This window comes from Grus americana, chromosome 11, assembly GCF_028858705.1.
Source record: "Grus americana isolate bGruAme1 chromosome 11, bGruAme1.mat, whole genome shotgun sequence".
Lineage (NCBI taxonomy): Eukaryota > Metazoa > Chordata > Aves > Gruiformes > Gruidae > Grus > Grus americana.
In genome coordinates this window covers 14,252,361-14,279,378 of record NC_072862.1, presented here as the reverse complement: position 1 = coordinate 14,279,378, position 27,018 = coordinate 14,252,361, and the positions used below count along the sequence as shown (strand labels likewise).

The window sequence follows — 27,018 nt, the reverse complement described above, 5'->3', positions numbered from 1 at the left end:
CCCACAGTAGGGTAATAATTAAATAGGGGCAGAAGAGGAGCTGCATTTAATACTTGAGTGATTGAGCACCCTATCCCAAGGAAGCACTGGATCAATCAAAAGCCCTAAAATATTTCAAGGGATTTATAACCTACCTCTGCTAATTAGAAACCACATCAGTACACAAATAGCTAATGTTTTTCAAAACAGTTTTAATGGTCTTGATAAAGAGACAGTCCTGAATGGGATCTTAACAGTAAGCTACTAAAGAAAAGGTCAGCCTAAGTTGAGTCCCTCTCAATATGTCATGTTAAGACTCTTAAATTATGTTCTGAACCAAAAATCTGCTTTAAATTAAGGAGGCAGTCTTCTTAGACTGAAAATTGAACAAATTTTGCTTGGAAGCCATCCCTGCCATTTGTTTTCTTGAGGATCCTGCAGCTCCATCATATTATAACCATGATGCATGATCAAACTATAACAGCACTCCATCACATCAGGTATTTCTGGTCACCTAAGGGGTACAGCTTCATAAAGTCAGACTGAGCAGCAATCTCTACAAACTGCTGAACAGCTTTGCTTACACAGGAGAGGGAAAAAAACCCAAACAAACCAGCCACACACATCATACAAGTCATATAACTTCCAAAGGAAAAAAAAATAGAAATCAAACCCTTTATTTTCTTTTACAAAAATACATATTTGCAGTCATGTGATAGTTATCATAGTTGTTACCAGTTTACATGGTTCCAAGAAACTACACAGTGCTCCAGGTTAAATATTTAAGATAATTTAGTATAAGAATGGCCACTTAATTTCTGGATTAGAAATGCTATTCATCAGGGTGTGCAAAAAAATTTGCAAGTTAGAAATTAATGCTGAAGTGGTATAGTTTAAGCAACATAACAGATACACTAAACTTTTGGTCATGAGTAATTGTATCAAACCATAACAGTATTAAAATACATATTTTCATAAAAATACCATTGTGACACTTTATATCTAAATAAGACATTTTTAGAAAGATGGTATGAAATATTTATTATACAAAAGCATATTCTTATAGCAGGATTATGTCTTAAGTTTTTTAAAATTCTATCCAAGCACTTAAAAGCAGATTTTTTTTTTTATAACTGTGATCCACTTGTCATATAAAAGTATACATTGTGTGTACACTATAGCATTAAGTTTATTCTACTTGAAACTGGTCAAAGTACAACACTGCAGGTGGAGCAGCTGAGTTCTTACATACCACTGAAACTTGTTCAAGAAGATAAACATCACATTCTTGTTGCTTAATATGCAAGAGGAAATTACTCTACGCATGTCTGCTATATGCATATACTGAGAATAATTTCATGCTACAATCGTTTCTTGCCACAGTTTGACCTTTCCATAGGGTTTTTTCAGCTGAAGCCAACATCTTCTCCCTCCAGCCCCATTACCTCCTCAAACACCCTTCTGATATAAGTAAAAAAATTTTAAAAAAATTATATCAGGAGCTGACCGCTATGATCTCCAACTGAAACAGACTATGTATCAGCTAATTCTACTGAAATCACCAATTTTAAAATCCGTATTAGAACACCACTGGGTTTATTTCCTGTGATGAATACCACATACTTACATTTACACTAGTGATCCACTTTAAATCCTGAATGTCAGCAGTTTAAAACCACCAATTAGTATACAATTACTTTATATTTAAGGCATGTGAGTAAGAGCACCCTAATCAACTGACATTGAATGGAAGAGAGTTCAGGAAATTTTTGTCAGCTGCCTATTCTTCTTTAAAGATGCTAAATTAATACGGTTTTGGAAAGATGGCAAGGAGGAAAAAGGAAGAAAGTTAAGAACCAATCTAATTATTTCAGCTGCCCCTGAAGTGGTTTTGAAAGCAATGATTTACCAGTAAAATACCTCAACTATAATGTATTCTGACCAAGTCACATAATACGCCAGTTGGGCTTATCACTAGATGAAAACTAAAAGAGGAAAGAAAAGCAACTGGGTACTACATCACAGGACAGTACAGGATCAATACCTGAGTTACCAGGACTGGGTATAGCAGCACCAATTGGAAAACATTCTGCAATGCCAGCACTGCATTGTGGTCCTATACTGTGGTATAGTTTCATATGCCCACAGATTTTTCTTTAAGAGCACTTATTTCAAATGTTAGACACAGGAATTCCTTTAGTTGCATTGGTATTTAAGTGGAAAAAAACAGTGAAAACAGTATAGTGGGCTATACTATTAGTACAGTCCATCCGTAGTGTTAATATACTATTTAGAGCTGTGTTCCGAAGTTGGTAAGCCACTGTCTTCTGTGAAACTACATTTGCCCTTTGTTTTCTGCACAAAAAAAAAAAAAAAGGCCCAGTAGAAATCACGTTGTGCCAGTTTTGAGCAAGATGTCCTGTAAGTCATCTGGAAGTGCTAGTATAATATCATTGATGTGTGTCTGCAGCTTTTTCAGTGTGTCAGTTTTCACAGGAAGCTGTTCTCTGTCAGCCTGCAACTGCAAAGGTACAATTAAACAGGATTTCTACTAAAAATGCAAGTTTACCTTAAGACACACCAAAGCAACATATTAGTGAATCTGGAAAAACAATTCCTCATTTGCTGACTGAGTAGGGATTTGGACAATAGCAGCTTTCCTCAACCACCACACAACAGCATGAGCTAACATCGATCTGGACTTTCAGTAATCACAAGAAAGTGTGGGTTTGTTTCCCTGAGGATTCAGCCTTGTTCCCACTCAGATCAGTCACAAAGTTCCAACTAGTTTTTTTTTTAAAAACAAGATCAGTGCAATGCTTCCAACATAGCTGAACAATGTTGGGAAGTTAGCTAACTCTTCAGTCATGGCTGAAATGAACTGGTTTTGTTTTAAAAACCTGAATGATTGATTCCTTGAGCTACACAGATGTTAATATAATATTGTTATTTAAGTACTTGTAAGCACAAGTATATAATACTTTTATCTAGTTAAGTCAGACAAATTTGAGCCATGTTCAGTTCAGTTACTTACCAGTTTATTCTTTAACTTTAAGACAAGATCCACTGTTTCTACTTCAGTATGTTTCTGACTCCAGAAAACCAAGTTCTAAAAGAATAAAAATTAAGCATTGACATATTTATGGCAATGTATATAATTTTCACAACTAGTATTAATTTACACCTGCTGTTCAGAATGGGTCTTTTCCTTATTCTCATGCCATTTACTAAACTCATTTTACTCATGTACTGTGTCTACTGTGAGCTGCAAAATCTGCTTTATTTGCATGTTTGCCCAGGACTTAGCAGAACAGGAGACTAGGACACAAACACAATACAAACAAATTAAAAAAAATCATGCTAAACAGGCTTAGTTTCAAAAATAGCATCTACAATGCAAAATGGCAGTGACTGTTTACCAAATCAGATCTGGCAGCACAATGAAACATCAAAATAGTGCCAGGCAGCACTTCTTGTTTCTTGGGCATTAAAGGAGAGCACACAGTCGCTAACTAGTAAAATATATTAAGTGAATTTTGTTATGGAAGTTCTGTTCCTCTACCCCTTTACTATTTACCTGTTAAAGACATTTGCTCATGTACAGAAAGATGTTAACACTTGGATTAAAAGAAAAAGCTAATAAGAAGCAGAGTCAGTAATAAATCTGTGACATTCCCTTTTCTTTGCAGTAAATTAACATCAAATATAGTTGGATAGATTCTAGGTGATGTAATTGACCTGGCTATTGCCCTGCAATTACTTGAGCTGCTCTATTCGAACAGTCTATTTGGGTTGCCACAATGTACTGTTTGGGAATTGACAAGGCAAGGGCTAAAAATCAATGGCTAAAAATCAATGGCTTTTTAAAAATAACCAGCACAATTTTTTATTTGTTTTTAAGCTGTGGTGTTGACTTTTTTTGTTCTTCCTACTCCCTCTTTAGCTGTACAATCTCTTCTCCTCTTGCAATACCTTTCTTTATGAGCTGTTCCAACTCAAATTATACTGACACCCACTTCAGCTTCTTAAGTAAAGAATGGATCTTACAACATAAGATCATTTATGTGGCATTTTGTTATATACATGAATAAACAGATTTCACTTCTCAGCTTCCAATTACTATGGATCAGTTGTAGGCTTATTTACTATCCATATCTAATTAGTTGTCAATTTTCTATGGTACTGACTGAGTTTATACCTTCAAAGCTACAAACTATATCACAACTAAAAATGTGTTGGAACACCAAAGAAGGAAGGAAATAAGAGCAAAAACTTTTTTTTTTTTGGGGGGGGGGGGAGTGGGATATGTATTCAGTTTCAAAATACACAAAAGATATTTTACCAATTATGACAGTCGTTATAAAAGTGAACTGTATTTCATATTGTTCTCTTTCATGATGATAGTTCTAGCTTGTAGTCGGTTAACAAGTTCATGTTTTGCTAGATCAGACTTGACAAAATTGTCAACATTTTTATGTTCAACCAATGAAAACAGCAGGAGTAAAACTGACTTGAGGGAGAATATATTTTTATTAAAAAGATTATAAATGTAACCATAAGCACACATTTTTCTAACCTCATTACAGAGTGCTTCTAAATGAAGGGCCTCCAACTTCTGCGTCATTTCTTTCTGTCGGCTCCTAAACCAACCATCAAAGTTGGGCGATTTCAAAAAATGCCTGGTAAAACACCGAAGTAAAATACATTTTATATTTTCATTACAATTTTGATAACAGTCTGTTTTCTATGCCATCAAATGTAAAGTAATTATGTTTGAGGTTGAAGAAGATATTAGGAGCCTTTCTCTGTTTACTTTCAAAAAATGTAATATTCTGAAGTGGAGTATAACAGGTGCTTCTATTAGTCAAGACAAGGATCAAGAAAACAAATGTAAAGAAAAGGTGTCTGAGAGACAATAAAGATCAGGAATTTTGCCAGGAAGCAAGGCTCTGTTTGAAATATCTTCATTTTTATCTTTGTGTTTGATTGGAAGGAGGAATCAAGTTATAACCAGAAATAGAACCACAAATAATACTGGTATACAGAGACTTGTAGCGTTAGTAGCATCTTATGAAAACCGTTAACAGGTTACAGAGAAACAGATTTGAGTGAAGTATACTAAACACTATCAATTCCTATTAAAGCATATATTCTAAAAGTAAGTCTTACTCAAATTACTACTGATAGTAAGTTTGTTCAGGAAAAGAGCATTCATATTACTGATTTGTCTTCATTGATATCATTTAATTTTTTATGCTGATTAAAGAAATTACCTGTAAAGTCCTATCCAGTCTCCTTTTAAACCTGATGTGAGCTGTGGTCCTGCTTTTTCCAGTGTCTTCATGAAGTCATCTTGGCTAAACTGCCTCAGCTGTGGTGGACTCTATGGAAAGAAAAAAAATCATTGGCATATCATAACCATTTCCTCTTATCACCGCTTTCCAGCTCATTCAAATTATATTTCCTTACCTTCCATGGTGATATGCATTTTTGCAAAGGCATCAGGCTTGCCACATAACGTTCCTAAGGAAAGGAAAAATAAAGGTTGTTTGTACAACCAGTATTAAAGATACACAGTCCACGTGTATGTTTACTTATCACTTGTGACCACAGCATTTTCTTTTCTAAGTATTGGTACAGGGTGAGGTCGTGCATATTTACCACATGAGAGCATAAGGAGGAGCTTATCTAGTACCATTTGTATTTCCCAACTACAGAACTTTACGTCAGCAAGATTCAAGACGGACATGAGGGAAAGGAGGGCAGGAAGCAAATGTATACATGGAATATATATATCCTGAACTCCAGTGACTAGTAAATAATGTCCCTTTTCTTTGGTGACAGCCCACAGGTACCTTCATAACATGGGTGATTCCAAATAGTAATCCCACTTTGTATCAAGTATTTGGGAGTGATTTTCAGAGCCCCTCATACAAGCATTAAATATAGAACTAACCTACAAAATGCTGTATTAGCTGTGGGCATCTCCACAGCAGCAACACTTGGCAAACGCACAGCTAGAGCCCCAGCTGGCTACCTAACCTATGACTAGTGGAGACATTTCTCAGCAAGGCCACTGCTGAAGCTTAAGGTCTGATGACAGGAGACACCTCTGCCTTGCCAGCTCACACAAGCACATCAATACAAGCTGCTATATATTTTGAAAGTGTTTGTACGCAAATGACCATACATTCTGATCTGTGAACATGATCAACTTTAATAACATTATGAGAAGTCTAGTTCTATCTTTTGAAAAAACAAAACACCCCTCCATATACTTTTCTTGTGGCAGAGAATGTAAAGGGTGATATCACCCTGTAAATTTAAGATTTATGACAGAAAACATATTGAGTTTCTTGCTTGAAATGAAAGTTGGAGCAAGATGGAGGGGAATGCCAGGGAAAGGTTTTAGATTCACCCTACATGTCCATCTTGTCTCAAAAGAACAGAAAAAAGACAAATTTTAAGGAAAAACTCCTCTAATCATTAACACCCAAGGACAAGTGCCTAGGGATGTCCCAATTCTTGCAGACAGAAATTGGGCCTGATCACGTATGCTCTAAAATGATGAAAAGTTCCAGTCATCCACAAAAAGTGTTCACAGAGCTCAGAATGGGGCAGCTGATACATAAACATCCAATGCCTGAGGTATCACTTCCCAATTTTAGCCACTTGCCCAGAGAAATGACTTAACTTCACACAGAACTTTTTTGGTTGATGAAGACCATCACCTGGTCCTTCTTAGCTTCAAGGGCATATTGCGGGCTGAAGTTCAACTTCATGTCCACGAGGACCCCCAGATCCTTTCCTGCAAAGCTGCCTCCCAGCCAGGCAGTCCCCAGTATATACTGCTGCATAGGTTTACTCCTCCCCAAGTGCATGACTGCATTTCTCGTTGCTGAACTGCATGAGGTTCCTGTCAGCCCATTTCTCCAGCCTGCTGAGGTCCCACCAAACAGCAGCATGATCTGGTGTATCAGCCACTCCTCCCAGTTTTGTACCACCCCCAAACTTGCTGAGGCTACCCACTGCTCTGTCATCCAGATCACTAGTGAAGATGTTGAATGTTACTGGTCCCAGTATTGACCCCAGGAGTACACCGCTAGTTACTGGTTACTGGACTTAGTCAGGCTAAGGCCAAAAAAGCTACTCCATATTACATATGTAAAAAGCTCCATTAGTCTAAGAACTCACTAATGGAATAATGAAACTTTCCGTCAATTCCAAAAAATACCGCCGAAGAATCACACTCTGTGCTTCTGTAGGACGTTTCTGTTGGACACCCTTAAAGAAAGAAATAAAATATCACAATAAGTCTGTTAACCCCAAAATATATAAGTAGTTTTGGGGTTGTTTTTTAAGAATATTTATTCCAGTATTTCAGTATTCATTTGCTGTAAGCTTACACATAGCACCCCCTACCCTGAACCACAAAAGGAAAGCAATAGCGTGAAGTCCTTTTGCACAGATACTCATTCCTTTAATTGCTGATTTTTTATTTTCATGTAAAGAAATTCAAGGAAAGAAAAAATTTCTGTGAACAAACTTGTGCAAATCAGTTAAAGTTTGGAAGCTCTGATTCTTACACACCTCATGCATGAGATTTCTAGACTCAAAGAGGCTAGAGGGGGATGGCAGAGGGTGGAAAACCCAAAACAGATGAACTGATCAATTCTCTAAATTGTTAAGCTAACTTGAATTCTACCATTCATGTTGTTATAGAAACTGCTAACGCAGCCATTCTACAATGACGGTGTATATCTATCTATTCAGTTTTGAATTGGGGCAAAAGGAATCAGAACCCAATTTAATTTCAGTTACGTACACAGAGCTCAACCTTAAATGAAAACACCGTACAAGAGTACACAAAACAATTTCTGTTAAGTAGAGACTTGCAGTATTACCTTTTGTAACTGTTTCACGATTTCTTCATCTTTGTTCAAGTATGGCTTGTAAGAGGTATAAACACCTGAAGAAAAAAAGCAGCATATAGCCAAAGGAAAAATGGAATATGCTTTTAAAAATTAAAATACTGGTAATTAAACTCTGAAGCAACTTATTACCAGGTTTGGAGTCCAAAGTTTTTAGGTTCTTCAGTTTTTTCACTTTCACCTGCTTTGGAACTTCACCTGCCAAAACATTTAAAGCCACCTTACTTGAAATCCCCATCCCTTTTACTAGATACTACAGTTAAATGTGCTATATGTTCCACTGATTTTTAGAAACGGCTACTTTCATTTAGAAGACTATCTAATATTGTAAGAGGCATTAGAAACACCGACAAGCATCCAGAAACAACCAGTAAACACATGAATAACAGCTTATAGGCTTTTCACTTTGTATAAGGGGTCCCAAACAAAACCAAACAAAAAACCCAAAAGGATGACCTTCTGAATCAAAGCAGCCAAAGAAAAATACTGACTATACAGCAGTAAACAACTGTTTCATTAATTTCAAATTTTATTGCATCTTCCTTTGTTCCCCTTGGGTAAATACTTTCAGGAACAAATCTTTAGTACCTTGGCCAAAATAAAAACTGTATATAAGAAATTAAAACAGTAGCCATGGACTAAGTTTTGTAAGAAAATTAATTTAAGTCTCCTTTTTCCATAGGCCAAACTAAGTTGTTTTTGTTTTGTTTTTCAAATATATCCTTCTCCAGCCAGAGACCCTAAACCCTGTTAACAGTCTTGCAGCCTCAGCAGAACCTTCCTCTTAGATCTAGTTGGATGCTCGATTTCAGAAAAGATAATAGTATAAATTGCCACTGAAACTGCAGAGTGGGAAGAAAAGGAAAATTAAAAAAATAAATAAAAATCACAAACCCTTTCTTTGTCCCTAAAGAAATAAAATTTAAATTTCTAAAGGCAAGTCAGACAGATACATATCTGGAAGTTCCTGACTAAGCATTTCGCATCAGAGTACTGCAGTATTTTATTACAGGCTAGCAATTGACATATTATCCAAAGATTACATTAAAATTCTGCTCAATTGTGTAAGGAAATCATCCAACCTGAAAAATTAATAATTACTGGAATATTGCCAGATTAGAAATGTATTATCAAAATACTGTCAAACTACTTTTTATATTATTGTAACATTCAACCTTCGCTTTCACATGGGTTTTACTTTCTCTGCACTTGCTATCATTGATTTATTACATTCTACTTATCCTAAAATTAACATCAGTAATAAGTGATGTTTCTCATTTTAATACCTTAATGGTAGAGACACAAAAACTGGATTATGCAAAAGGTAAAACATTATTACTAACAGTATTACCATACTAGATTTGACAATACAGTACTCAAGAGTCTAATTTCACTTGACGATTTACATCCATGAAGATCTGGTTAGAATTAAACTAAATTCATTGAACTAAATGACATATGTTTATAAAAAAATAAGCACACAGTTAGATCTTGTTGCACAAGACTGTAGAAGATACTTGTACCTTACCTGGAAGTTTAATATCTCCAATTCGGATAATGTGAGGCCAGTGCTGAAGTGTTTTAGCAAAAAAAGGATTCGTCACCCCTAGAATGACAGATGGTCTAGAAGAATAATGATAATGTTTAGAATATCACAGTAAAAGCTTCTGTCTTAACAAATACGAAAGTTAATTCTTAACTTGAAATTATTTTCCTTTTGTATTTACGAGTTATATGAAGTTGCACAGTATGTTTATCAAAATTTTTAAGTTTTAGAAGATAGCAAGACAGATGTATCTGAAAGTCCAAATGGTAGCGGAGAATAAAAGTAACAATGTCTTGGCTGAATTCTGCCCATTTGCAATGATGAGAATAGGGTATTGTCTGATTTATTACCTCATTTTTTTTTTTTTAATGAGCAGGAATCTGACTCATTTGAAAGATAAATTGCTACTTTTCAAGGTTTGATTATAACAAACTCTCAGTACTTCAATGTGCATGTCAACATCACTGCTGTTTGCATGAGACTTCTCAGCAGAGCTGCTGCTCAGATGGCATGGTTAAGAAAAGAGACATTTAATATCCTATTGCCTTTCCAACATTTTCGTTATTTGTTAAAAAGCAGTTATCAAGTGGTGAAGTACAAGCACATTAATAGCATTGTGCTCAAGCTCACAGCCTGTGAGATTTTTCTGTCTGTTCTGTGCTTAGAATCTGGCTTCTAGGATACACAGGGGCACCCAGAGAACAAGAGGCAGTAAGAGCATAAGGCCGCTGCTACAGCATAGGGCTGCAGAATTTGGGATTTATAGCACTAATATGATGAAATATGACCATTTTTTCAAAATAGTGACTGCCATCCACATTACAGGCAAAAGTTAGCTAAGGAGAGAGTATAACTGCAAGCCTCATTGGAGCTGCCAAGTTTCCTGTTTCTCAAGGCAAGGTGGGGGGGGGGAAAAAAAAATCAACAAGTAATCTAAGTTTTTATTCAGTTCTTCCAGCTATATCATGGTAGCAATTGGGCATCAATTTTTATGTTAACATACAAATATTTCTGACTTTCATTCCTCCCTCCGCTTGCTAACTATAACTATATATATATAGACACACACACTCATTAGGCATTCACAGATAAGTTAAAAATCTGATCACACAGCTCTGTAACTTAGTATAACGTCTGGGCTATGGGACTAGCAATTTTCATCTCCCCGTTCCATCTTAGAATGAGCAGCACGAAATTGTATCAGTTTCTCAGCAGTCTTCTCTTGTTTGTCACTGACTCAACCTTCACCAGAAAATTCACTTCTTCAGAGATCTACTGCTGTACGGGTATGTTCACCTGAAAGCACTTTATTCCAGATATATTTTTCCCCACTCATTTGAATACAGTTTATTTTTTGTTGTTTCTATAATCCTGTTAAATTCATTTGCATTACTGATTTAAATTCATTGGGATTTGCAAACGTTATTCCTGTTTTTTCAGTGTTACCATACATGATTTACAGTCTCTTTTCCAAAACAATGATAAAGACGAGTGTCCATAAAAAGGTATCAACAGATTCCTTTGCTGTACTCTGAAAAAATCAATTTATGATGTTTTATCTTATGTTTTTTTCATGATCATGTGATAGGAATCAATGTAAGAAACAAACTGAGTCTCTAAAGAACCCAAACAACAGGCACTCTCCTTCTCCCTAGGAATGGATCAAGTCTAGCCTAACTTAACACAACTACTAAAACTTCTCATGCCTATTCTGTGTGAACCAAAAAGGAAGTTTTACACACAATTGTTTTGGACCGATTACACAAACTTACATTCTCTCACTAACTGGAGGGTTAAAGACTGAGGGTTAAAGTCAAGTAAGGCTTTCATTTATACACACACACACAAATAGTAGTTCTCCGCATCAAGGTAAACTGGTAGCAAATCATGAGGAATCTTGTTTTGCTGCTACTGCTGATATAATTAATAGCAAGATGTGGTAAGCTACCTTGTCACTTTTAGAAGCCTTAATCTATCGTATTTACCAGACCCAATTCTGATTTTAAACCACTGAAGTAATTTCTGAAAAGGCACAATAAATTAGAACATCAAGATGAAAAATAGTCCTTGCTCCTCTCTTGCTGAACGTAATAAAACACACAGAATCTGCATCATCTGGATTCTTCCCCTTCTTAGAGCCACTGCTTTAAAAGCCTATTTCCAATTTTTCCATTTTTTTTGTTTTCTCTAAGAAAGCCAGAGCAATTCTAGATCTATTTCAAATACTAACATCCATACTGAACAACCTTTCTATTTTGCTACAGAGCAGCAAATATAATTTTTAAACATGGGTTACTAAAGTTTAACCAAATTCTTCACAGAATTATTTTTAGAAATTAAATTACATACTGCATGACCATTCAGATTGTATTCCGTGGGAAACAGAATGCCTATGTTTGTATATTTTTCCACTGCTGTATCTCTGGCAGTAATTTTCATTGAGAGGAAAAATACAGTAAAAAAAGCCAACAAAACAAACAAAAAACCCAACACAACAACCACTGCCTGGTCAGACATTAAAAAAATTGTTTACAAAAAGATCAGTGAATCTAACAGGCACTCCATTCCCAAATCAAGTTGCATTTAAATAATGTATAATAAGAAATATTGGAGGTATATGCTCTCAAAATAAGAGTGGGATAAAAAAAAAAAAAAAAAGAGGAAAATGTGTCCTTAAAGCAGTTTCAAACAGCATTGTTTTTGCAGACTCATGCTCTTAAAAAATAATCTTAATTTCTAAATTATTTACAACATTTTTTCTAACTGATTTAGTGAAGAGGTATTTACTTTTTAAATTTTTGTCTCAACTAGGACACCAGTTGGACTAACTTTATAAACAACCGTATGGATGCTGAATTCTAGAAGTCAATTTGTTTAGGAATTGCTTAAAAACTAAAACCAAATACAGAACAATTTCCCAAGAGCTACTACGGAGCTGGTATTGCATAGACAAACCCTTACTGAAAGCAAAACTTTCTCCCGCTTTCATATTTGCGGTTCTCCTTATTCTGTACACAAGTACCCTAAATAAGGAGGCTAAATGTATTCTCTAATGATAGAAACTCAGAATAGTTAAGCAGTATCTTAAAACAGAGTTATGGTTATGAGTGGCTTTGAGCAACACCTTCACAACAAAGTTTGATTTACTTACGGGGCTTGTGTGCGAGTTGTATATTCTTTGAATTCACTGTCATGTATGGTAAAGTATGGCCTGAAATCACTGCAGTACTTTAACGGTGAAATACAACTGCAAGGTAGAAAGAGGATAAGTTTGTTGTATGTATACAGTGCAAAATCTCATGAAAGAAACAAGCAAATCTAAAATTTGTAATGCTTTGTTATATTCAAATCAAATGAAGTTGCACTCAGCTGACATCTACAATGACTCACTTAGTCATTAGGCAGGAAGCTCAGCTATATTTACCTAATAAGTGCCAACACGGTTTCTGAAGATTCAGATGGTGATGGTGCCATGACAACGAGTGGTTCTCCTAGCAATACTAGTTCCCAAAGCATCTGGATGTGAAAGAACACTGGACAGAAACACCTAAAAACCAGATTGAGGTATTGTAACAAACATAACCACAAGAAATATGTATTCAATCAAGAACTGGATAAAAAGGAAGTTTGCAGTAGTATTTAACAGTCATTTGAAAAATATAAAATATTCTTGTAAAATGGAGCATTTAATAAACTTGCTTATTTATTGCAGTTTCAGACTGCATGTTGTCTGAATTGTTTTTAGCCAGCTTTACAGAAAAAGAATATTAATACCAATACTGATAAATGTTAGCTTGTAAGCTCTGTGTGTTATGGAACAGTCAAATATTTGATTTGTGGGAATTCACAACTAAGAATCAATCCAAACTCCTACCTGAAAAGATCTACTTCGTGAACAGTCGGTAAAGCCACAGAGATCTGAGCATCTGCCTAAAAGACATCGCAATGCTTGGTTTTTAGTCATCAGAATACCTGGGTGTTAAATGAAATAGTTTCCCTTAAATGCTTACAGACAGTAGATGGTATGTACCCTAATTATTTACCACTACTGTACTACTGCAGTATGTACTACATTATCTCCAAAACTATTACTGTGTGCTAAAAGCAAGATTTCTCCCAACACACACTCACACTACTTAGAGGCATGCGACTTTCAGCCCAGCAAAGATACAAAATACTAAAGCTGTTTTAAAGAACAGCCACACAGCACAGGAAGGCACATACAGATTTGTTTTATATCCACCTTCTATGGCTAAAGATTTTTAATTCTGTTTTCATCCTCAAAAAAAAAAGTTTAGTACAGTTTCACCCATTAAAAGGATGTTCATGTTCAGTAGTTTTGTCAGCCAACTATCTTTTTTCAGGAGCTGGACAATCCTCTCCTAAAGTACTTGGGTAACTGGGTTAGAATGCCTTTTCTATGAAGAATCCAACTCTAGACTCCTCCACTCAAAGTTTCAAAGACTGTGGATTTCATTATTATCAAAGTATACGAGGATTGGTTACCAATCTTTTATAATCAAGTTTAAAGGAAAAGAATGAAGGCAGGTATTGAGCTTTTTCTTGCTGTTATATTCAATAGAAGTATCTAATCTCTACCTGGTGCATATTCTGTACTATTGGCGTTGTTCCGGGCTTGTCACGATATGTTGGAATCCGCAACTTTGAAAGAAAAAGACAGACTTTTTTCTTTGTATTGAATTCAACAGAGACTTAAAATGCTGACTTACAGACAAGATGTAACATTTAAAGATATACTACAGTATGATGCTTAACTTACTTTACAGAACATCCACCTAACAATGAAAACCTAGGTGAAGACTATGGATCATTGCTACAGGAATCAATATGCAATATTATGTAGTACTACATTGCAAATTAAATACTAGAATATGAAAATTATACTGTTAAAAAAGACTATTGATGACATTAGTCACAACTGTTACGATAATTTCAATGAAAATACATTTAAAATGTTGGAGAGAATGATCTGAAATAAGGTTACGGAGTTTTAAGGTGGTACAGAATTACTTTTAGAAAAAAATCTTCTCCTAAAACATCAGATATCCGGGCGGGTATAAGGCAGAATCCAAATATACTGAACAATATAAATACCTTTTTCTGATCTCAGTCTGCATCTGTAAGTCTTGAATACTACAAATTTAATCATATTGGAGCTGGTGTGCACAAATGGATGTAATTCATACACAACAATTAAAACCAACTGCTCAAACAGTGAAAACCAGGGACAATACCACTGAGGATGGTGATTGCATTCCTAAACTGAGTGAAGCCGTAATTTCAGCTCTCATGGATAAGAATTACTGATGAGGTAAATGCAGGCAGTACCCAAAGAAGACATATCTGGCATTCATAATTATCATCCAAAACACTGCTTTTTTGAATTTGTGCATTCAGAACAGCTTCAGAAACTTCTCCTTCCTCTCCCTGGTGATGCACATGCATCTAGCCATAAACTTGAGAGTACCTGCTAAGAACGTACTTCCAACTGTAACCTCTGCATCCATCAAATCCATTGAAGTGCATTTCATATGAAGATGCTATGGCTCCCAGAGGCCCAGTTCTTAGCCACCATTTAACCTCTACAGTTCCTCCCCATGCACTAGACATAACTTCTTTAATAGCTTTCTTGAGACATATTTCACTTTCATTGAAAATTATCAACAGACCAAGAAATTAATTTCTGGTGTGTGGGCCAAAAAAGATTTCTACTTGTCAAACTTCAGGAACAAGAATGCTTTTCATTAATATATTTAATTTGCATGACTGGAACTTAACTCTCAGTATTTTGAAGTGTTACTTAATGTTTGATTTGACAAATATAATTAGCATTAAAGTCTCCTAGAATGCATATTCCAGAGAGATAATACAGACACTGCAATTAGCAGCTGTACTAAAACACCTGTTTTTAATATCTACAAAAATTACGTATTAACCTGTGCACCATAAAGGATCCTCCCCTCCTTGTCCCAATCAAGGAACCTAATCAAGACTTCCTGGACCTTCACTCCGAGTGGAATATACATCTATTCCTGTTCTAAGTATGAGACACTGAAAACAAGGCAGAATACAGTGAGTACCTACACACTCAATGGAGGAGAAAACACCCCCAGAGAAAAATAAGCAGAGTATTTACCTTCATTATAATACCCATAATAGGCAAATGCAGTATTTTCCCTGGAATTGGTGGTGGCCAATGATCAACATCACTACAAACTTAAAAAAAAAAAGAGTCTAATTTAGAATTAGTTTATATGCGCTATAACCCGTGATATTGTAGTCACCTTTGTGCACATTGCAATTTTAAATTAGTGCCGATAGCCCACAACAGTTCTACTTATCTCTTGATCCCTGTATACTCTAAAGACATTTTACAGCCTTTTTGACATTCTTAATGTATTATTTCATTAGAACTATAGAGGTTTTAATTTAAAGAAAACAGTATCCTCGTCTTCAATTTTTTTGTAGCAACTAGACTTGCAATTAGTTGAAGAAATGTTATATGAAAAACCATGAAAGTAAATATTAAGAAACTTTGCAAAGAACACACAGTTGGAGCAAGTCCAGAGGAGGACCACAAAGATGATCTGAGGGCTGGAGCACCTCTCCTATGAAGACAGGCTGAGAGAGTTGGGGTTGTTCAGCCTGGAGAAGAGAAGGCTCCGGGGAGGCCTTAGAGCAGCCTTCCAGTACCTAAAGGGGCTACAGGAAAGCTGGAGAGGGGCTGTTTACAAGGGCATGGAGTGACAGGACAAGGGGGAATGGCCTTAAGCTGAAAGAGGGGAGACTTAGATTAGATATTAGCAAGAAATTCTTCCTTGTGAGGGTGGTGACGCATTGGAACAGGTTGCCCAGAGAGGATGTGAGGCCCCATCCCTGGAAGTGTTCAAGGCCAGGTTGGATGGGGCTTTGGGCAACCTGTTCTAGTGGAGGGTGTCCCTGCCCATGGCAGGGAGGGTTGGAACTAGAGGGTCTTTAAGGTCCCTTCCAACCCAAACCATTCTGTGATTCTATGCATATTAGCTACTGTAGAACAGATAAACATAAGTAGTTGAAGGAAAAGCTACCTTTCTAGCTTGGCTAGAAAGTTTTTCAGCATTTTGCTGTAAACAGTTATGAATATAATTACTAATTCTAGTGATTTCTGCAGACCTTATTTTGTTCATAATACAACCTATCATAAAAACCTGTTTATCTACAGGTTATTAAAAAAATACAGTTCCTTCATCAAGAATGGTTTCCACAAATTGTTGTGCAGTGAAAGCACAAAGACACAGATTTGTACAGGGCAGACAGAGTACCTCCAGGCAAAGAGCAAATAACTTTCCCATTTGGCCCTCTCCGGCTGTCAAAGTTCTACAGTAAGGCTGAAGTACCTGTTATCAGTGCTGCTCTGTTGCTTTTTCTTTTTGGTCAAAAAACCCCAAACAACCAAACAAAAAACCCAAAACAAAACCACACCACCAAAACCCAAATAAAACCACATTAAAAAACCCCTGCGCTCAAGATGACATTTGTACAGTTGCTTAACAGAAGTTGTCAGAATGCTCAAAAGGACTCAATTTGTGAAGAGTGCAAATTAAGAATTGCCATCAACTACTTGTGCTGAACAGCTGGTCCTGAAACATACAATGAAATCCTAGATGTTTCTTTAGGGGGGAGCTTCAACTCTCCCATGGAGTATCCAAAATTAGAATCATGGAATTATTTAGGTTGGAAAAGACCTTTAAGAACATTGAGTCCAACCATAGATCGGCTTTGTTCAATGATCTAGAAATCAAGTCAGTTTACTACAGTTTCAACCCTCTACCCTGCAAGAAGACAGAAATACAGACTAGAATGTGGCAGTGTTGTTTGTTATTTCTCCAAAAGAAGCATGTGATATTATAGGAGCTCTTCCAGAACAACATAATAGTACCACTACCTGCTTCCAGGAAAGCTTCACTTTTTTCAAAATATTCTGGTGCTATTTGCTTAAGGATGGTGCGAAAGAGATGGACATACGGTAGTTTGCTGATGAGGACCAGCGACTGGAATAAAGAGTAACAAAACAAAATTATAATTTTAAGTTAACACTTTCCCTCAGTTCTACTGGTTATCCTCAGAGAATGTCAAGTGTGATTTTTCTCACACATGCAAGCCAATCATGCATTTGACTATAGGCAACTGCAAACAAACAACTTCAAAAGTTCCCAACTTTTTTGTTTTTAAAACAACAAAAAAAATTCTGACTGTGCAGCTGGAACACACCATAGCTCATGTAAAAATAGACCAACAAATCAACAAAGAATTTAGTTCAGAGAGTAAGATACTCTCGCTGCTCCTCTGAGGTCACTGAAAAATCATTAATTTCCGAATTAATATTTTTCTAAAAGAATTGAAATCACCTTCTGGAAGTAGCCTCTTTTTAACGATTTGTCTCGAACTTGTCTGAAATATACATAGCCGTAGTAATATGCCGGATCTTTCTGCAAATGAAAGGAGAGAATTCAATACAACAACCTGACACTGCCCTTCCTTCTGAAGCATTCTATATGCATTTTAAAACCTTATTTCCCTGCAAGATCCAAAGTTGATTAGATACAACAAACTAGAAGCATGACTCTGTTTATTGGCTTTTTTTTTTAATACGTACTTCAAAAAGAAAACACCAGTGTGTGGAAACAGCTGTGCTTTCTGAATTTACTATTTTTATATCTACATTCTCCTGACACACCATGAAAACAAAAATAGAATTCATTTCCTGAGGAATAAATCAACAGTCATAATTTTGCAAAGTAGCTCTAAAAGCATTTTAGCAGTTAAAAACCTTAAAGCCCTGACTTGAAAAGATAAAAACTAGTCTTTCAAAGTATTAGTTTTATAAAAAATTCTTGGAGTATTAAGGAAGCATGCTCTCACATGTCAAAGATAAAACATCAGCTTCATCCTTCCTACAAAGAGAAATTCAAGTATTTGCCACGTAAACAGATCTAAATAGAATTTGAGAATCGGACTCCCACTAACATAGTTAAAGACATGCTGGGAACAACTTTTTGGCCACTATCGCCTTTAGATAACTGCTCCATCTTCAAAAAAAATGAAGGGTGGAAAGAGAGAGAAATATCTCAACCTATTTTTTTTTTTTAAGTTATAGAGCACTTCAGATAACCAATAAGGTAATGGTTTTTACAATTTGATCTACAGGTTTCTAGTCAGCAGTAAAATAGGTCTGCTCATCAATTTAATTTCTTGCAGTCCAAAACTCATAATAAGAAAACTTAAAGAATAGTTAATGGAACTAATTATTAGCATGTCATTATCATAATAATTAACTACAAAAAACATTTGCTGAGCTTTGTCTTTCAGGACATCCAGTTTGAAGATTTTGTTTTTGAAGCATTAAATTTAAGCACAAAGACCCATAAATTAACATTACCCAGAAGAAATGAACTTCATTTTTTTCTTATTTCCAACCTTTAAGTAAACTGGCAGATCTCTATCCAATTGGTCCAGAACACAACACAATGAGACTTTCCTTCCAGGAGACCGTCGAAATCTAAAACAAAACTGTGTGTCCCCAAGACAACCTACATAGAGGGAAGAGATGAAAAACAAATAGACAGTATTCTGAGTTTGAGCCTTGTTTAACATGAGGAGTTGTCTATAGCCAATGAGGTAAAATAGTTTTGGTTCATTTATCTTGCACTGCTATTGCGGCCATTTATATATTTATATTTTTATAAGTAAACAATTTGGCATCTTTGGCAACAATAAATAGCTTACCTGCAACAAGAAAAAAAGTCACTCTGCCTCACAGCAAGTTTATTAGACTGTCACGTCCTTAAACAGCTCTACTAATGGCTGTCCTCCTACTGTTATTACACATTTTATTGGTCTGCCTGTATAGTTCTGATTATCTTAACCACGTCATTTCTCCGTTGAATGACTGCACTTAACCTTTTTTTGATACCAAACAGCTCATACGTAAGTCATACCGTAAGAGCCTATTATGCTAATTTCTTATAACTCCATGTGCAGGCCTAAGACTCGGTATTTGTGAAATCTGCAAAACTAATAGCAGAAAACAGTGTGAAACAGAGTATTACTTCCCAGTAATACTCCCAAGGAGTGAAGTTTCCCCTTAATTTCATAAAAATTAATTTCTGAAAGAAAAATATAACTAAGTATATTGACTATTTCTACTCTGAAATTAAATTTGGGCTAAGTTTCTAGCAGATATCAAAGAAACTTTCTCCAGGTGGAACTGAAGTATCAGAACTTGTATCACTGATACTCTCATGGCTGCATTCTTGCCATTGCAAATGTTGTCTGGTGTTAAAAGAGAAGAAGCTCCAAAAATCCTTTAGTTCAAGTAGAAGCTAAGTAAGTTGAACAGAATGTGCTGTTCAGGGGAACGATGATAAGTGGGACCGCTAGAATCTTAAGAACATGCAGGTACCTTACTCGTTCTAGCAAACTTGTAAAAAAAGCCCCTTCGGAATGCTGTGTTATTAACATGAACACAGTCAATGGAAAGACAACCTCCTGAGCATTGTCAACCCGTGGTAAGCAGACTATCTTCACCATAACAAAGTAAACATTCATGCAAGCGACTATAAAAACCAATCTACTATTAAACTTACAGCTACTATTATAGCAGTAAGTTTCCAGCTGGCAAAGGACACTTGCTTCACCATACTGAACCTAACTTCTTCATTAGCACTTTGTTCTTACAGCTTTTTACAGTCATTTGCAGAGACCTCCAGGAAAATAATCAAGTCACTACTGATCATCAGCACTCTTCACAGCTGTCCTGTCTTACATCAGCCAGTGCCAATTGACTTAATAGTAAGATAGAGCTCCACTCTCCAGATAACTATTCTTCAGACTTAAAAACTCAATTTCATCTTCTCTTTCAGCCACCTACATACTGCTACTGCAACCACAGACAACCCAAACCCTCAGTCAAATTCACTGGCTCTGCAACTGGCAGTGTAGATTAATACTGGCATGTTCAGAGCATTCAGGTCTGAGTCTTAGAACCCCTCAAAGTTGCAGCAGGAAACCTACAATGTGCTAAGACAAAACCAAAAGTAGCAAAACACTGTATAATGGGATAACCATCCAATTCAAACAGGTAACTAAAGCAAGTGTATAGCAATATGGATCCAATCATAACAAGAAAAAACACAGCACGTGCCAATAACAAAGCACTAAATATTTGCTCCAAGTTTTCACAGCTAGTTCCCTTCATCCAAAGCAAAAAAACCCCACCATCCTACCTATTATAAAAAATCATACACAGAAAACCTAAAAGTAAATTACCCTTAATTATTAATATGTTGAAATATCATTCAGAGTATGATGTCTTCTTATGTAACAAGCTATTCCGGTATGTAGAATTTGAAAAGATCAGTAAATGCCTGTTCTTTCTTCAACTATCCATGTAGAAAAGGCAAAAGCGTTATTTTAAAGATAATGGTACTAGGAAACTTAGCTTAAAAAACACAAAGAGAGTCATGATTTAGTACCTGGTTAAATGCTTTTTTCCCGTAAATTCACAGCCACTACAAGTCCTAGAATGATATCTATTTGTAGTTGTATAAGAAAAAAAAAGGTTCAATTAATCTTTTGAGCCACGAAAACCTAGGAAAGACTGATCTCAAATTCAGCTGCAAGCTAACAACTTCCTTCACTGCTATATTACACAAAGCTTTCCTTTTTATATTGTGGCCTATGATGAAAAAATAAATTGTAACAGATAGCACACACTCCCTGCTAATTTCTATAATGCAGGTTTTACGTAGGTAATACCTCTACATCATTTGAAACTTCAGCCTACCAAAAACTATCAAGAACCTACAAGTTCTTAACAGGGACATCATAAAAAGCAAAAAGGTGGGGTTTATTTCCTGCTTAAAGTAAACCCTCCTTACATGTATCTAGTCTGCCTAAAATAACTTTACTATCACACTTATTTGAAAAAACAAACAATCAAACAAACAACCAAACAGCCTTCATTTCTAACACATTATTTTGTACCTTCAATATACCTTTTGAAGGTTGGACAGATTAATAACCATTGACAACGAGACTAATAAGAAGATACAGTTAACTCATCTTTCAATAATAGAAAGCAGCTCTTCCCCTATTTACATACAGGATTTCAAGAACAGAGAAAATATCTTCATTTTAATGACAATAAGATAAAGGGGAAAAACTAGCCAAGATATTTTGTAAAATTACTAAGGGAGAGCTCACACACATGTTAAAAGCACACATCTGCATAACCCCATATGAGTTGTTATGTTGCAGAGCAACTGAAAACACAGAGTAAGAGAAGTTATAGGGACAAGTTTGTTACTACAGGTTTTTTGACTTTTGTAAAGAAATAAATGTGAAAGAAAGTGTTTGTACTTCTGCCATATCATTTTGCAGGCAGTCCAAGTCATCAGCCACATGCCCCCGACTTCTCTTTGGCAGCAGAACAGTAGAAGTTTAAATTAAAGAAGAATTCAGTGAGCAGGATCACACACAGCAACAGAAGCATCAACAATAGAGAAGATACAACATAGCCTAGGTTTTTCCTTCACAACTGTTCTTTCTAAATACTTTTGAATTTAAAAGTCAGTTTCACCCTTATGAATTTAGAAAATATACTTTTACTCCTTTATGAAAAGATGGTTCCATATCCCTTCCATTTACTTTATTAAACCATCCAAATTCTGTGCCTACACTTCTCTCTACAACAAGAATATTACTATTTTCTTTAAAAGCAAGATTAAGATGTTCATTCTTTACTTGCAAAGTATTCTGAAGCATCAGAATAAGACCAGGTTGGATGAGGCTTTGGGCAACATGGTCTAGTGGAGGGTGTCCCTGCCCGCAGCAGGGGGGTTGGAACTAGATGATCTTTAAGGTCCCTTCCAACCCAAACCATTCTATGATCTGTATGTGTGTCATCTGGAAGGTCTTATACATTCACATTCCTGATATTTCATTTACAGAAAATAAAAAAAGAGTTCTCCAACCTTACCGCAATATAGACAGCTACAGTTTTATATTTAACCTTATATGCAACTTTTCTGTAATGTAGTATTAAGATATTCATCTAAGCATTTAATATAAACCCATGCATTTATACTGTCAAATTCTGTCTTTTTTAATATAGCTTAATCTAACAACAGACTTACTAGAGAATGAAGGAAGCACTTACCTGAATTAGAATCGGGAAAAGACAAATAGCAAATATTGGTCTTCTACAGGGTGGGAAAAGAAGACAAAAAAAAGTGCCATTATATTTCCTGAAATTATTAAACTAAAAACAAATGATATACTAATACAGCAACCATGGCTTACCTCTTTATCTGTGAGTTTTGAATGTGGAGGATATATTACCTACAGGAAAAAGGTATTATTTTATTTGAAAATAAACTGGGTATAAACAGTAAGCTTTTATTACATATTTTTATGATACAACCCTCAAATACCTGCCTAGCCTTAGGCCATTTTCAATGGTAAGCTATTAATATTACACCTCTGTTCTTATTTTTCATACGCTTTTAAGCTAACTTGATTATGCATCTTTGCAAGGTATTTTGAATGCCAGTTGGAGACCATACAGCTACAGTAAAAAAATTCAGAGTACTTGAGATTTCTGGCCCAACAGGTCTCAAAGGAGAGCAAGATTACATCCTTTAGATTTAACTTGTACATACAGATGCAGTAGATGATTCCATAGAAAGCCAACAACACAGTATTGTCTGAAATCTGTTGCAATGCATAGTTAGGTGGGAGTAACTGAAATTCAATTACAAAACACCCTCTATATTAATACTAACTCTTGGAAGATGAAAGTCGGCCCCAAATGAGAGCCGGGAACTGTGAAAGCTCAAGGAATACACTCAAAAAGCCATTACATTGTACCAACAGAAAAAAGTATATTTGTTTAATGTTTGTACAGCAGAGAAGTCAAAAACGATGCAACACAATGTAAGATATGGAAGCACCGTAATTTAAAAAAACCCAACAAACTGGATGTACAAAATCAGTGATTATGCAGGTAAGTGAGAAAATAATATACAGGAAAGAGGACAAATCTGCGATTCTTAAATTTCAACTTCAAAGTTGCGTAAAAACCTGCCCAAAAGTACTGGAATGGGTGGCTAGATTGTAAGCAAAGGAAATTAAACATAAATTCAAAGATTACGTTTCAAAGGTTTCAGTGCTTTCGTAGATGGGAACTTCTCTAAGAACAGAAGTTCAACACAAGAACACTGACAGCCTAGAGTCCTCATTTTACCATACCACTAACATCCAGATATCTAATTCAATCTTGTTCGACAAAAGGTAAGTAAATATATCTCCTGATAAATATAATGCTATCCTATTCCATAGAAAACAACAAATATCTCCGCTGGCTGATCTCTGACTAAGCGGGCTTTCTGCTCTCTGGCTATAAAGGCCCTAATTCATTTATTTTTCCCCTCACTCCTCTATCCAATGATGTCCAGGCATACAGCATACCATTAGTATAACTAAAGCTATAAGCAGACATATGGGCAGAACACCTGATACTGCATTTAGTAAACCTAGTATCACCTTTCTTTTTTAATCTCTTAACATCTTCCTATGCTATCTTGTGCTAAGCAGTACATTGAAACGTAACTCTTTCAGCAGTTGAATGATGCTGAAATGATCTGCATCTAGCCAGATGAATGGAGTACAGAGCAGACTTGACTTCATACTCCTTTTCCTCACTAGCTGGTGTATCTTCCCACAAGTCAAAGGAAGAGGAGTAAAACCAGTTGTAACTGTTACCTCTATCCTCTCACATCCGCCCAGCCTTTCTGACCTGCATGGATGGCCATGTCAGAATGATGCAGTGATAATGAAAGTAAGCACAGCCCAGGTGAAGTTTTACCAGATTTCACAGTATTCTGAACAACCTTACAGAAAAGAGCACAAACATCACTCCTGTGAGCTAATGCTATGTCTGCTGTTCATCACCAGACAGTGTTAAGATGAAGCTGCCTATCAAAAGCAAACAGGAAAGATAAGACTGCATGGGAGACACAAAGATGCAGAATTAACGGAGACCATCACTTCCTAGTTCCCAAATGTTTGCCTCCATAATCTAAATGTCCTTTTCATGTATGCTCTCCCCCCTCCCCCTGAAATAATAATCTAATTTGCTGGATAGAAAACAAACAAAAATGCCCAAAAGACTAATTTTCTGTAAAATGAATTCCAGTGTTACAACAAATCCTGTGTCATAAATATCAATGCTATTATAAGAACATGTGCTTAAACTTGTAAGTGAAAAAAAGTAACTTGAAAAGTGTTATTATTGAAGGAAATATAACTTTGTAACTACTTGAGAACTCTTCCCCTCAAAACCAGAACTTACTTCTAGAATTGCTCATTTGAGCAAGGTGCTGCTTCTTTCTGTCTAAGGAGTTTCCAAGAAAGAAAGAAAACATCATCTTTTGCGTGGGTGTGCAACAATAGAAAAGCTTGCTTTGCATTTCTGCATCTTTTAATATTCTGTACTGTTAAGTAACCTAATTGTTAAGGATTCCAATTGAAACGAAAAGCTAATTCTTCCTGCAGCAACATAATCGAGAAAAAATGTCTACATGACTAAGGCCTGAGTTAAGTTTCATTTCTTTTGTCCATTCAACTAAAATTATTGGGACTGTTAACAGAGTTGTTTGCAAAGCTACTCTGTGCTCCCCTCAGCCACCCAGTACATTATCTGCTTAAGTCACAGGTTATAAAGAAATGCCTGTCTTTGTTGCTAACAACAACTTATAACATCAAGCAAATAGTGTTTTGAAAACCAGCACAGTATGCTGGTTTCTTATGTGCACTTCTCTTGCAGCCAACAATGCATATCAATTATGTATTTTAAATATTGTAATAGCTAGCTTGGTTGAATTTTAAGCCAGTCTGCCACACATTTATGCTAGCACCACTTCAATAACAACAACAACCCCAAATGAAAAAGACATTTTTCCCTGCACATTAACTGTTTGTTGCACAGTCATACGGTGGATATGGTGAAACAGGATGTGAAACTGATCCAAATGATAGTTATTCTTTCTAGTTTATTTTTCAGCCCAACCAGTTCCCTAACACAGTTCCACCATGCAATTTCATAGATGTTTGCCTGTTGCACAAAATGGCAAAGAGCAGCAGGGAGTTAAAAAAACCTGCAGTTTGTGGCAGCGTCACTAACACATCGTCACAGTTTGACATTCATTTAATGGTGCAAGGAAAACGCTTCCAACATTTAGATAGTTTATTTGCACACCTTTGCGATACGGCGAACACTGTTAATTAGGAAGACTACTTACAATCACGCTATTATTATACTCTTTTAAAATCTTTAACATCTAGATGCGATGGAAATTAGCGCTCTTCGTACATAAAGAAAGCCGATGATGGATTTAATATAAACCCTGGCACGAGATGAAACCCATTCACAACGGCACACTGACGTGACAACCGGCATAATGAACACAGTTGCTTGAAAACGCTTAAACTCACCTCACGCTCCGTGACAGCTGTCGCTATCAAAGGCTTTCCCACAGAACGCTCCCTCCCGCTCTCCCCACACGCCGCGCCCGACCCCGCCGAGGCAGACTCCCTCCCCTCAGCCTTTTTTGGGATTTTGCACAATCCCATTTCTCTCAAAACACCGCCGAGCTTCCCCCGCCGCTGTGCAACACCGGCACCAGAGGAAGTGCCCGATTCCGGCGGGGCCCTGCCGCAGAGCCGCCCGCCCTCGGAGAGAACGGTGCCCACAAGCCGGCCGAGACGCCCCGCACAGCGCCGAAGCCAAAGCGCCCACCGCGCTCCCGCGGCCCCACGTACCTCCACGGCCTGGCCCAGCTCCAGGTCGAAGCCCACCACGCACACGCAGTGCAGCCAGGCCGAGAAACGGTCCCACGGCAGCAGCGACAAGCACCGGTCCGGCCCATCTGGCTCCGCCAGCAGCGCCGCCGCCGCCGCCGCCGCGTCCTCTCCGGCTTCGACGGCGCCACCCGGGCTCCGCTCCCGCAGCGACATGGCGCTGCCGGCCCCGCACCGCCCAGCCGCCGGCCCCGGCCTCAGCCCCGGCCCCGCCGCGGGGAGCCACGTGACCGCCGGCGCAGCGCCCCGCCCCCTCCGCGCTCCCTCGGGGACTGGAGCCGCCTGAAGTGGGAGAGCCCAAGTGGGCAGCAGAGCAGAGGGGGCAGCCTGCGCCGGAAAGTCCAAATCATTACGGCAGGGGAGCGGTAGGCGCGGCGCTCCCCCCCGCGGCCTGCGAGGGAAAGGACGGGCGGACCCGGCGCCCTCGCAGCGCCCACCCGCGGAAACCCATCCCTTCTGCCTCGCCCACGCACTGCGCGCCCTGCTCAGGAGCGGCCCGTGCTCGCCTCGGTTCCGAGCGCTGAACAAGCGCTGGCTTGGCTTGTGCAGCTCGCTTTGAGAAAGGCCATCGCTCTCCTTTTTCGGGGGGCTCCAGACAGAGGAACCCTGCCCTGGAGAGCGACTGCCCACCTTCACTCGTGC

The 27,018-nt window shown here is 37.3% G+C and overlaps 1 protein-coding gene across 2 annotated transcripts; it reads right to left on the bottom strand.

The window, feature by feature from the left end:
* Positions 1-640: 640 nt before the first annotated feature.
* DENND6A (DENN domain containing 6A) lies at positions 641-26,583 on the bottom strand. 2 transcript variants are annotated; one of them, XM_054838861.1, is made up of 20 exons: positions 26,338-26,583; positions 22,819-22,857; positions 22,676-22,718; positions 18,934-19,046; positions 17,865-17,945; positions 17,402-17,507; positions 15,614-15,693; positions 14,056-14,118; positions 13,331-13,386; positions 12,881-13,003; positions 12,608-12,703; positions 9,439-9,533; positions 8,043-8,108; positions 7,884-7,948; positions 7,174-7,263; positions 5,449-5,502; positions 5,253-5,362; positions 4,556-4,658; positions 3,014-3,088; positions 641-2,500 (listed from the first exon to the last, which is right to left on the bottom strand). In XM_054838861.1, exons 1-20 carry the CDS (start codon positions 26,530-26,532, stop codon positions 2,369-2,371), a joined length of 1,785 nt encoding a protein of 594 aa, XP_054694836.1. In that variant the 5' UTR covers positions 26,533-26,583; the 3' UTR covers positions 641-2,368. The 2 variants fall into 2 exon arrangements, with proteins under 2 accessions (XP_054694836.1, XP_054694837.1); XM_054838862.1 differs by lacking the exon at positions 14,056-14,118.
* Positions 26,584-27,018: the final 435 nt, after the last annotated feature.

What these genes read in the sequence shown, in the direction of transcription:
- DENND6A (XM_054838861.1), bottom strand. Translation starts at nt 26,532, where the DNA reads ATGTCGCTGCGGGAGCGGAGCCCGGGTGGCGCCGTCGAAGCCGGAGAG. An exon ending in TGGAGATATTAAACTTCCAG is followed by an intron (nt 8,109 to 9,438) that starts GTAAGGTACAAG and finishes ATGTTTTGGCAG; the next exon opens with GTGAAGTTCCAAAGCAGGTG. An exon ending in TAAAGTTAAAGAATAAACTG is followed by an intron (nt 2,501 to 3,013) that starts GTAAGTAACTGA and finishes GTACCTTTGCAG; the next exon opens with TTGCAGGCTGACAGAGAACA.